General features: G+C 37.4%; 1 protein-coding gene across 1 annotated transcript in view; it reads right to left on the bottom strand.

Moving 5' to 3' along the window:
• tnr (tenascin R (restrictin, janusin)) overlaps positions 1-10,758 on the bottom strand; it is a 78,035-nt gene extending 67,277 nt beyond the window's left edge. The window contains exons 1-5 of the mRNA XM_088014437.1: positions 10,661-10,758; positions 8,074-8,284; positions 7,816-7,916; positions 6,809-6,971; positions 5,679-6,155 (exon numbers count right to left, since the gene is read on the bottom strand). Coding sequence (XP_087870563.1) covers positions 5,679-6,155; positions 6,809-6,971; positions 7,816-7,916; positions 8,074-8,284; positions 10,661-10,738 — 1,030 coding nt within the window. The 5' untranslated portion in view covers positions 10,739-10,758. The remainder of the gene's footprint in view (positions 1-5,678; positions 6,156-6,808; positions 6,972-7,815; positions 7,917-8,073; positions 8,285-10,660) is intronic.
• Positions 10,759-12,556: the final 1,798 nt, after the last annotated feature.

Below are 12,556 nucleotides of genomic sequence, written 5' to 3'. Positions count from 1 at the left end.
AATAAAAGACAAACAACCTGAGTAAGAAAGTTAGTGTTTTTCTAAAGCTTTTTTTCCACCAGAGAGAAGGAAATCATCATTTAAAAAAATATTTCGTATACCTTTCTCCAATAATAATATTAATTTGATTATCTGAAACACTAAAGTACAACAATAAATGTTTCAGAAAGCGTGAAAAATATTATTTGCCACCCGCATATAAAACTAGGAAGTAGTCTTAAATTACAAAACATTTTTTAACAGTAGCTGTTGTTACGATGCACATGACTAATGTCAATTTATTTCTCTCAGATAAGTTTAAAGTTCACCTTCTCATAATCCATTATTGCAAGTTAGAGAAACATGTTTTTTTTTTTTTTTTTTTACTTTTATCAATACTGTATAAGTAAATGGCAAAAATGAATGTATTGTAAAATGCACCGCCATTCAGTCCTTTTCAGCTGGTCCATGTGTGAGATAAAAATACAATACTTAAGAAAAAATAAAAAGGGTTTTTAAAATCACTAATCCCTAGTTGCAGCAACAACTTCATTGCACGAGACATTTAAACAGACTTATTTTTTAGTTAACCAGCACAAATGATGTCAACACAAGCAGAGGCACTGATTCCAAGGAGGAAAAGAAAATGGGGATAAGAATCAAGCCTGGAACTACAGCTATTCTTTTGTCCATCCTAATTTTGGCTCTTGTCCAGTCCTGACAAAATGGAGTGGATGAGGTGGAACTTTCACTGCAGGAACAAGAAATCAGCAGCTATTGTCCCCACTATTCTGCAGAGACTTGACCCTGTCACGACTCGGTGGGCAGTAAGTCTTTCACGCCAACAAAATACAGGTAGGTGAAGCTAACATCTTGATAGAATAAAATTCTGTATCAACATGAATAAGGTTCTAATGGTTAAGCGTGGTCACGCAGGCCTCTAAAATGACTTGTATTTTAACAAGTCAGAGGACTACAAAGCGCTTCACCAAGTATAGACAGTGCTTGGAGATCAAAAACAGTATGACTTAGCAAAGGGCATTTTAACTAAGTACTATTAAAACTGATATTCAAAAACAGGCCATTTCAGAATCAATACATCCATGTCAGTTTTGGTAGATTGCTACACAGAAACTACTAAAGAGTTTATCACAAGAGCAAAAACTTTTTAAGGGTCTAGATATCATTCTGTCAGAAGGTATAGTTTCAGTCTAAACCGAATACATTCAAGGTGTTATCACAATTAACGTGTTTAGTCCGTTTAAAACAAATTCTGGTTCACTCTGATCTTGGTGTGTTTTGTAGCTGTGAACAGAACAATCACACCAAGACGGGGATCCCCATACCGCCTCCTCTGTCTCGGGACAGTTGCAAAGAAACTCTGGATCAGTTAGTATTGGGTGTGAATGCAATCTGACTCTGAGGCAACACACCTACCAGGTCAATGCACAAAGCTTGAGTCAAAAATCTATCTGTAACAAGGTTTGCATTGCACTGTGGGATACGGTAGAGTAAACAAAGTAATAAACAAATGCAGTGTGTCTTCTTTGTAATCTCAGATGTGCTTGTTGAACAGTAAACAATAACAACAATGATTTCAAAGACCCCCACACACAGTGCTCTACTGGATCGAAATCCAGCAGAGCACCTTTGGGATGTTGTGGAGCAGGAGATTTGCATCATGGACTTGCAGGTAAAATGTGGCTGCAACCCTAATCTAATAAAATTACTTGTGAATAATATGTTCTCAGACGGGTTGTCTGCATGAATGTCAGCTCATATGTATTTTTTTTTTTTTGCTGCTGCTGCTGCTTGATTCTGTCTTCACATTCTGATTAAACCCCGAAAAAAAAAAAAAAATCTGTCTTCATTCGTATGATATATTAATATTTTCATGTCTCGAAACAGCTTAGATGATACTCTTACATTTTTGCTTCATTTAGTATGCTGCCATCTGCGAATACACAAATTAGCCCCGTCTCTCAGCTCATCTCCTTCCTGCCCCAGTAACATCCACATCCTTCCCTCTTCTCAACCTCTCCTTACTGATTAAAGAGAGCAGCAGGTTAAGCCTACAGTTTATGAGCATAGAGAGACATGTGCAGTTACACAAGAAGCAGATCCAGGGGAGAGGTCTGATGTTGCATGGGCTCCTTTACTGGCTCACATTTAATAAAATGTGGTTTAAAAACTAGATATAATAACATCTTACAGCAAAAAAGTAAAAAATAAAAATAAAAAAATGACAGTGTAAAACATAAATAAATTGAAATAAGACTTTCTGAACGGGATCCCAACTAAAGGATGAGATTCATAACAAAATTATACAAAACATTTTATACTGTTTGCCAAGATTTTTACTGTTGAGTAATTTCCCAGTTTATCCTCCTTTATAGTTTACTGTTTATGTAATCTAAATTAAATATATTTCATTCAGAGGGGGCCTTTCAAGTTTTTTTGTTTCCATTCAGGTCTCTACTGCTGAAACAGTCCTAGTACTTAAAACAATAAAAACACTCAGATGTTTTTTTTTAGCAATAATTTCATGTTTAGTCAGTGTTATGAAAATCAGCTTTAAAAAAAAAAAAAAAACTCAATTGACAGGCACTGCCCTTCACCTAGCAACCCCAATAGAGCCCAGCCCCTCACCTAGCAACCCGAGCAGAGCTCCGCCCACTTAGGCAGGCTAATAATGTCTTCTGGTTTTACCGCTGTATGTGCTGTATAATGCAGAGCTGTGTGGTTTAATTAAATTTTTGTTTCATTTTGAAGTATCACGTTCAAGTCGATGGAAATCTCAAAGCTTGAAATAATTTCCTCAGTTTTGCAAAAATGGTTTTACTCTCGGTTGAAGTGGCTTTTGGCTTTTCCAAAAAAGAGATACAGAGCTAAAGGAGAGATGGAAACGCATTTCTAGAATAAGTTCTAATGTAGAGCTCTGATGAATATCTTCATTTTTTCAAATTCTGCACTCTGCAATCTCCAATACTGCTAAAATACAGCCAGATTATGCTTCTCTTTCACTTTTTGCTCATTTCTTTACTTTTTCTTTATGCATTTCACTTAAATCTGGTTTCACACCCCTCTGCACTCATTGTCTTTGGATTGGAGAAGCTTCTCCTTCCCCTCTTTGTTTCACAATGTGCTGTGATTCTAGTCATTCTTTGCATGATGTGCCCGTTAAAGTCTACTTACATGGATTCTTAGCCGAGTAGAACAGAAGCAGCTAAAGACATTGTTTTATTATTATTATTATTTCAACCAATAGATTGCTAGATTTTTAATCTGTGCCACATATTAGTGAGTCTGCTGATCCCATTAGTAAATAAATCGATAACTACTCTCTCAAATCATTTCTCCCTCATGTTTACCCAGAATAATTAGCTTGACCACAACTCATTTTTTTCCCCCTCAGTGTTTGAGTCCATTTTTATAGAGAAACACAAACAAGCAAGGCTTATTTTTTAATAGGTGTGATGAGGGGCTTATGATTAAAAAAAATATAAAATAAAACTTGTCTGTACCTTTCTCTTTAACAAGATGTCATTGAAAAACTGGGGAATACCTTTTGTCTAGGTACCCAGTGCCACAGAATTTTCACATAAAAATATATGTGCAGTTTCTGACCCCATGACTAAAAAGATCCAATTTAAATTCAACAGTCTCCATTATTTCACATACTGAGAGAATATAGGCCACCATAATTGAAGGAAAAAATGCATGCCGTTTCTCTTCGGTTCCTGATAACATGAAACACTTAAGCCTGTCACCCGGTGCTCCTCTGGTTATTGAACTGCCACGTTTTGTATTCAACAAACTCACCCTACAAGCAGTGGCTAATTACAAAAAAATAAAAAATAAAAATAAATAAGCAATCAGTCCCTCTCACTTGGTATAGATATTAAATAAGGGGAAATGGAACGGATGAATCAGCCTTAGAAATACCATTTTCCCTTCCTGATTTTTTTATCGCTTGCTCCCCTATCTGTCCCCATCCATCATTTTGTTGACAGGTAACTCAAATGGCAGAGGAGGATGTGATATTTTGGCACTGAGGCTCGGCTTTGAACAAAGGCAGGCACAGCTCAGAAACTGTCTCAGCTGCAGTTAATGTGACAGTTGGCTCCCCAGATGAATGTGACTTTTGACAAATGAACATCGTTAGACCTTCTGCTGTCCAGCAAGTCATGCACCCCCACTACTTGCATTTGCAGCACAAAAAGGTTTATTTCACAGCCCTGCATGTATGCTAACAATGGTGGAGCTGAAGCCTGTAATCTTCCCACCTCAAGCTTGTGGAATCTATGTTAAACACAAAACACAGTAAGGTTGTTTTTTTTGTTTTTTTTTCTCCGTTTATAAGAGAAATTAATTCAATAGATGTTCATGCACATATTTTTTTTTTTTATTTTTTAACTTCAGGCATGTTAAGATCTTCAAATCTCTTATCATAGTCACAAAAAAGATTAGAGTTTAAGAAATAAAATTCTACCGACAAGGTAAATTTAAATGATCAACAACATGAGAAAAGGCCAAATTCATTCATTCATTCATTCAAGGTAACTGAAACTGCTTTTTTTGTGCAACATGATCTGAATAGATTTTTCTTTGTGCGGTACTAGTGAGGCTAAATGTAAGAGTTCACTTAAAAGAAAAAAAAGCTGCATTATTAAGATGTTTCTCTCCTTTTTGGTGAGCTAAACACTGAAACGTTGAGAAGACTCTTGTATTACATGACTAAAAAGCATGGCCCCTGGACCCAGAGCTTTAAAAACAATTACTGACTACTCTCCAAATCGATACACACGGTATCGGTTCAAAACATTTTTTATGATAATTTAATCTCTTTAAATTGTGAGACTTTTCAAGTTAGTTTTCCATTTTTCATTGGTCACCCACTCTAGTATGATATCTACTGGTTTTCTAGCCAGTTATATTTAAAATGACAAATGATTAATTATTATGCCACGTTAGCCACGTCATACGTGAAGTCAGTGACTTCACGTATAACAAAATAAGTGGTTTTATATTGCTTCTTTTGCCTTCTTGACAACTCCAACTAAAACTGAACACTCATGGTAAAACCTGGTATATTTAGGCATATAAAGTCTTAATATTTTGCACATAGCAATTTTTTTAAAACTAGGGCATGTACTGAAAAGGTTTGGGCACTCCAACAACCATAGACGAGATTTTTTTTGTTTCTTTAAAGAATTTTTTTGTCTTTTCAATAATTTGTTTTTTTTACAAATAATCATCTGTAAAGCATTCGACAACAGATCTAACACTGATTTAATCAGAGTGCTGAGATTTTCGTCAGAATCTTCAAATGATGATACTGAGAGGAATAACTGCAACAAAAAACCATGGGGGATTCGGTTGCACTTTGTAATCTCAGGATTACAACCAAGCCCTGTTATCACAGTGTCAGAAAATCATAGTCAAAACAATAAAATAAAAAGGTCAGAAACACATATTCTGTTTCCCGCAGCTCTTGTGTGGTGTAAGCTTGTGTGTTTTTTTTTTTTATTATTGTGTTTCTGTCCTCAAGCATTTAATCTTTCAGATCTTTATTAATGAAGAACAACTTTTTTGAGGGATTTCTTATTTTTTTTGCTTCACATGGTTAAATAACATATGCCAATATACTTCTTATAGTAAAAAAAAAAATAATAATAATAATAATAAAATTAGCTTACCTGAGTTACAATCATCTCCAGCAAAGCCATCCTGGCAGACACAGAAACCCTCCTTGCAGACTCCCTTCTTGCTACAGTTGTTGGCGCAGTACACCAACGAACAGTCTTCTCCCACATAGCCGGGGCGGCACTGGCATGTCCCGTTGACACACAACCCCTGATCCGAGCAGTCGTTGAGACACCGTCCGACCATGCAGTCTTCGCCTGTGAAGGACTCCTCGCACACGCATTCCCCATCGATGCACAGGCCTCTGCCTGAGCAGTCGGAGGGGCATCGTGGCTCTGAACAGTTGTCGCCTCCAAAGTCCCGATCACACACGCACTCCCCTTCGATGCACACCCCCTGACCGGAGCAGTCATTTGGGCAACGAGGCTCGGAGCAGTTTTTGCCCCCCCAGCCTTCCTCGCAGATGCAGCCACACAGATCAAAGCTGAAGCTCCCGTGGCCGCTGCAACCCGGGACAAAGTCCAGACGACCTAAGACGAAAAGTGGACATGGTCTGCTTTACGAAATGGCTCTAGTTTGATACCTTCTTCAAGCAAGAAAGAAAACATTACATGTTGAATAAAATTTGTTAAACTCATTTCAAAGTCAAAGACTTTGTGTTTTAATAAGACAATTGCAAACACAGACTAGAAAACAGTTGTCAGGACAAATATAAGTACAGTTGCTTCAATTAGATTATTCCAGCAACCATCCTCCTCGGCTGAGTGTGTCATCCTCTTTCTGATTCTGATCATGACTGCTAGAGAAAATCATTTTCTCACCATGGAGATGGAGCGTTTTCAGAGAGTATTTGAAATGGGTGATGGTGTCATTGGAGAAGATACTTTAACCGTCATTTATTCTGTGGATCTGTCCACGCTGGTCTTCTCATAACATGGATGGGAGAATTATCAGAGGTTTCTCTACACCCTTTCTCCACGGAGCGGGTAAAAAGAAAATGCCAATCAGAATCAATAACACCGTGTTGTCTGTGCCTCGTGTTTTCTGCTCGGCATACTTGTTTGTCTGTCTGTTTGTTTTTGTTAACCTGTTCAATTTTTCTTTCTTTCTACATAAAGAACACACACAAAAAAACCTGAATCTTTATTTAAATGCGTTGTCGCCAGGAAGCGACAGAACTCACCCATGGCAGAGCCTTCCCCACAGCATCCAGATCCACACTGAGCTCTGAGCATGGACACCTCTCTCTCCAGCATCTCCACTCTGGTGGCGAGTTGCTGGATTGTGGTTATCGCTGGACAACTGCACGCTGCTTTTGGTATGTTGATGCGGTGCGTAAACGTCACCTAAGCAAGGAGCAACAGTTTGGTTTGAATTTCACAGCATTGGCAAGGCAACAAAATCATCTATTTCGAATGTCCTCTTGGGTTTGTTCATGTTTGAAGAATTAAGGTTTTAGACTCCTGTTTAAGTATAAGATTATGATCAGCATACGAGAAATTTTGGGCCCCCTGATGCAGACTATTTCTTGAGTCTTATCTTACCCATCAGACACACATACATGAAGTGAAAGGCCTGCAACTGCCTTGCTTTCTTTGGTCAAACACTAATACTAGCACAATGTTTACTGCGAGTGAATTTTATATGCAACAGTCCGCAAACAGTTTTACGATTTACTTTTTTTTAGTTTTAGCTTACAGTAAGGTTTCTCCCCACCAGCAACACTCTCAGACAAGGTGAAAAATATACATGAAGCAATGCAGACTAATCAAAAAAAAAAAAAAAATGCTATGCAGTTGCATTTTGTTAATTCCACTTAGGACAAGAGGAGGGGACAGGTCAGGAGGGAAAGTGGCAGAAGATATCTGTAACTTAAATGCAAGCTAAGGTAGGACACTGATTGTTCAAACTGCCCAGGCTCCAGACAAGAGGCTGTTTTATTATTATAATTTTAGAAAGATTGTTGAAATGTCTGTCAGTAATAAACGCATTGTTTTGTTGTTGTATAATAAGAGCAAATAGACATGAAAAATCCAAACAGACTCCGTGCACTGAACCCAATTGAACAGCAAAGGCTATAAAAGTGATTGATTTTAATTTGGGTAAAAACAACACTCGTCTCTAAATAACTTATGTCATCGTGTGAAATTACTGAAAGTAATAGTGCACAATAATGTTCAGAAAAGCCACCTGACTCTCTGCATCAAGCGTCTGCTCCGCGTATTCTGTTGGCCCGGCTGGCTCCCCTGGTCCCTCAGCTGGAGGTCTGGATCCCAACTCAGCGTGAGAATCTGCACAATTCAAAGAACACGTCTTAAATTTTTTAAATAAAAAAAAGAAATAAATAAAAATAAAAATTGATACTGCACATGCTTCTAAAATGGCGAGACTATTTCTCTAAATTGAGCCTTCACAATATCCAGCTGATCAGAGGGATGAGAGGGTCACCTGGGGCCACAGATGCATCCAGGTCGACGGAGCACAGAGACTCCATCGGCACGTTAATGTTGTACACGTGGTTAAAGACAAGAGGCTGCTCTCGTAGTGTCTGATTGACTGAGGAAGCAGAGGGAAACTGATCCCCCTCTGGGATCTGCCTCCTCACTCTGGTGGTTCGAACCAGCTTGTTGTCTCCTGATGGAGCAGCGTGTGCAGCACCCTGGAGCGAGAGACAACATGAAAAAAACAAAAAAACAACATTACACGTTTTGTGGACTCAGGGGATTCAGGTTTGTTCTCTCTCTCTTTTTTTTGTCCTTCAGATGAGAGTGCATTTACAAAATGATGGAGTAACGACCAAGAAAAGAGCCCAGGGGTATTTTATTGTCGCGTCTTATTTGTGACAATAAAACGCAAAATCTGAAAAATGGTGTTTTCTGACTGTAACACTGACAAAACCATTTTCAAATAGAGAAACAGTAATCTCCAAAAAATCAGTGGTGACAGCTCTGCGTTTAAAAGCTAGTAGGTTTTCTGACTGCCAAAGTGAAATGTATTACGTAAGAAGCAAGATCCCATCATATAGAAGTAATCATATATATCTACAAAAGTACCCTAGAGCCCCATTTAAACTTTCTATATTGCGATTTGATTTAATTTAATTTGCATTAAAAAGCATTTAAACTCTGAAAAATGTAATGTTCATTAAGGACACCTGGATCAACTCTTTGTAGAACCATATTTTCAAGAAACTACAGCTGAGAGTCATTTGGGGTACGTCTTCTTCACCAACTTTAAATAGACTAAGATTTTTGTCCAACCTTGTTTTGCAATTCAGCTCAGGCTTGTGGATGAATAACACATATGAACAACAAATCTTAAATCTTACCATCAGTTACAAATTAGATTAAGGTCTGGATTTAAATATTGTTATCGGAGATTGGGTTGCATGTTTGCCTGTACTGTACAGAAGAAACGTCTCTAATTTAGGGTAAAATATTAACAGCTGTGGTTGCCAGAATTTTATCGTAAAATTCTAGCAACCACAGCTGCTAACATTGTACCCTAATTTAGGGGGGGTTTGGGGGGGGGGGGCTTACAGTGTGCAAGATGCTAAACCTCCGTCCTCAGCTTCAGCCTTTTTGGTTGCACCTTATTAAAAACAAACTCCATATGTTTGATAGCAGAACTTTTATGATAAATGAAAGATGACAAGAAGAATTGGTTCTCTCCATGACACTCTTCCAAAAGGGCCATATTTCTGGACTGCATGACTAACAGGTCTGTCATCAGATTCTTCCACCTAATCTGTGGATCTCAGCTGTTTCTCCAGAGTTATTATGGTCCCCTTGGCTGCTTCTCGACTATCTGTTTAGGCCAGTATTAAAAGGTTGGACCCCCACTTGTCTATGAGAGCTCTCTCAGTGTCTCATGGAGGCTGGGAAGTGCCATATTGCACACAAAACTGACAACAGGGGCTTTAAACACCTTAATTGGGCTGGTGACCCTGTATCGATAGACCAGCAATACAATACAATATATATATATATATATATATATATATATATATATAAAAGACTGAAGAATTGCTCCATTTTTTTCTGTCAGAGAACTGAGCATATTCAGTACACCAACACGCAGCTAACAATGACAGATATGTCAAGATTTGAATAACTCCACCTGTCGTTGCAGCTTGATTTCAGAATGATAGCCATTTGAAAGCTTTGAAGCTCGAATCAAAAGTTTTTTTCCCTTTTTTTTCCCACCTATGAATGAAAGGATTTTTTATTTGTGGTCCAAATGAACAAAACACAAACCCTTTCATGTCTTTTCAAACTGAAGTGCATTTGAAGCTGAAAATGTATTGCCAACCAAAGAGCAATCCTAACAATTTACTTGTGAGCTTCTCCCACTTATAACAGATGCACTGCAGTTGCCAAGCACATATTTTTGTTTGCCTCGATAAAAGTGAAATCATACCAAACATCATCTGCACTAAAAGATGTCCCTACTTGACACGCGGGGCTTGAATTGTAGCTTTATAACCATAGAGCACAGCAGTAATGTGGTTCTTGAATCCTATTGACTTATTTGCACCATCAGTTGTGGAAACATGTAGAAATTTTCTCGGTAAGCGCATGCAAACCATTTTAGCGGCACATTTAAGGACTGTATTTAACGATTTTGACAGATCTGGGCTGCACACAGACCAATTTAACACAGAACCCTTTTATGTAGCCTGGCTGTAATAATAAATGCGGAATGTGGTTTACACTTCACAAAAAAATAAAAAACAAAATGCAGACATTTGGGTGAATGCAAGTGTTGCTCTAAAATTGGTTCATATTATCCAGATCTAACTGTGTTAAAACCAACTGCTAAAATCTGGTTCAACAAACTGAGAAGTGCCTGCTTTTCAAAGGAGTGATAAAAAAAAATTAAAAAAAACATTTAAATCCCCAGCAAATATACATGCTGTCAAAAGTCAGAATTTGTATGCCAACTATAGATTTGATCTTGGCTTAAATAGGATTGGATACAAAACAAATGACTATAAAGGGACACTTGAATTTTAACACTGCTAGGGCAATTTTACCTGTAGTGCAAAAAGGAGAGCAAGAGCCAACATTGTTGTGAGCTCTCTGGTGCAATGAAGTTGCTTTGATTCTGGCATCCTTGCGACACACTTCACCACTGTCCTCCACTCACACCTATTATATTAAGGAGCAGAGGAAGAGAAAAAAGAAAAGTCGTTATTTTCAATGACATTTCCAAAGAAAGCAATTAGTACAATGGCTGTTATGTGTCTGTACATAAATACACTTTGAAATATAAAGTCATTACTTTGTGCAAGTGCAGAGCTGAAAGCTTATCCTTTATAAATATAAAAATAAATGCCTGTGGTCCTGTATAAAATAAAAACAACATGAGTAAATCTAAAATGAAAAAGAAATATTAAGCACTCAGCTAAGAAATTTTTAAAGATATTTCACAGAGCGATATTTGGTCATCTCACTTAGGAATGTGATGGGATGAGGCTAGTGGTTGAATTTCCAATGTCATTTTAAGGATGCTGCTACAATCCAGTCTGTTTGGAGCAAAATACTGGAATCAGAATAGCAGCATAGTTAAAAACTAAAACTGACAGCTTTTTCCTAAATTTTTGTCGGTTTCGGAGTGTACGGTATTTCAGACCAAGTTTGACAAGTCTATTGAATTATGACATTTAAAAAAAAAAAAAAGAAAAAAAGAAAAGAAATCAACATTTCACAAATACATTTTTAGTAGAATTTGAACAAGTGTCTGTTCAGGATAAAATAATTCATTTCAGCTTTAACTAGTGTAAATATTTTAGATTTTAAGCAAGAGATTGTGAAATGTGGCCATAACTCAAACCTTAAAATAGACCTTTAGTCCTGCCTGACTTTATTTCACTTTTTGCTTAGAGCTCACTTATTTGAATAAAACATATACAATATTCATAAATGTAGGTATGATGTACATTGGCATAACTGGGCAAAGTAGTAACTACACAGATTTTCTACTCGGATACATCTATAATTGTATTGATATTGCTATTGTTAACAGGGTGGCTGTAATTGGATTAGAACAGGCTTAAGGTAGTCTTGGAACTACCTTAAGCCTAAACTGGGTAATTTGAGGGCCAAATCTGAAGCTCCAAATAAGACATTGACTTCGGTTTTACTAGCCAGGTGTAGTGAGATACATGCAAATAAGAAATACGAAACTTGTTCAGGGTCTCCATCAGGAATACAACTTCAAAGGTGATTATTTTGAGTTGATTGGTTTGTGTCGCTAGAGTATAAATGCATCAATCAAACTCAACAGAATATTTATATTGAGGACATTTGATCGTGTTTTTGAATGAGATTTGAAGTAATTTCATTCCCAGTTCCCTTCAGATTAACCATGTCTCTGTGTGTGTATGGTGGATAAGAGGATCTGTGATTTGAATTCTAGAAACCTTTTTTATTATCTCAACAGTGCATCTCATGTTGGTAAAGCAGCCTGCTTCTCTCAGCTGGAGCCTTTTGAGAGAGCAAGATGGAAAGCATCTTAGCCCGCCTTACGGGCTCGGGACTCAGTGCATTTGCACATAAATAAGAAACAGCCAGGTTTACAGTGCTAGAGCCAGGCATCCTTATAAGATTGTGTCATTCAAAGAATTTCTTTGTCATTATTGCATATGTAATGCCTCAGCTTTCCTATCTACGTACATACTTTACATTTCAGCAAAGGAACACTTTACTGTAAATTTTTTTTTCTGAATATTAAATATTTTTGTTCCATAAAAACAAGCCAAAAAAACGACAAAGTAATTGCATATACTGATCTAGCTGATGTTACCACACCGCTGGTTTTACAGATGACTTTGGCCTTGCTGAAAAAGGACTTTGCCCCAATAGTCTGTGCCTATGAGATGGAAAATGTTTCACTACCCAGGAGACATTTATCTGCCAAATTCACCAAG

This window comes from Poecilia mexicana, unplaced genomic scaffold (genome assembly GCF_051168715.1).
Source record: "Poecilia mexicana isolate PSO_F unplaced genomic scaffold, ASM5116871v1 scaffold_17, whole genome shotgun sequence".
Classification (NCBI taxonomy): Eukaryota; Metazoa; Chordata; class Actinopteri; order Cyprinodontiformes; family Poeciliidae; genus Poecilia; species Poecilia mexicana.
This window is presented reverse-complemented; position numbering and strand designations above follow the sequence as displayed.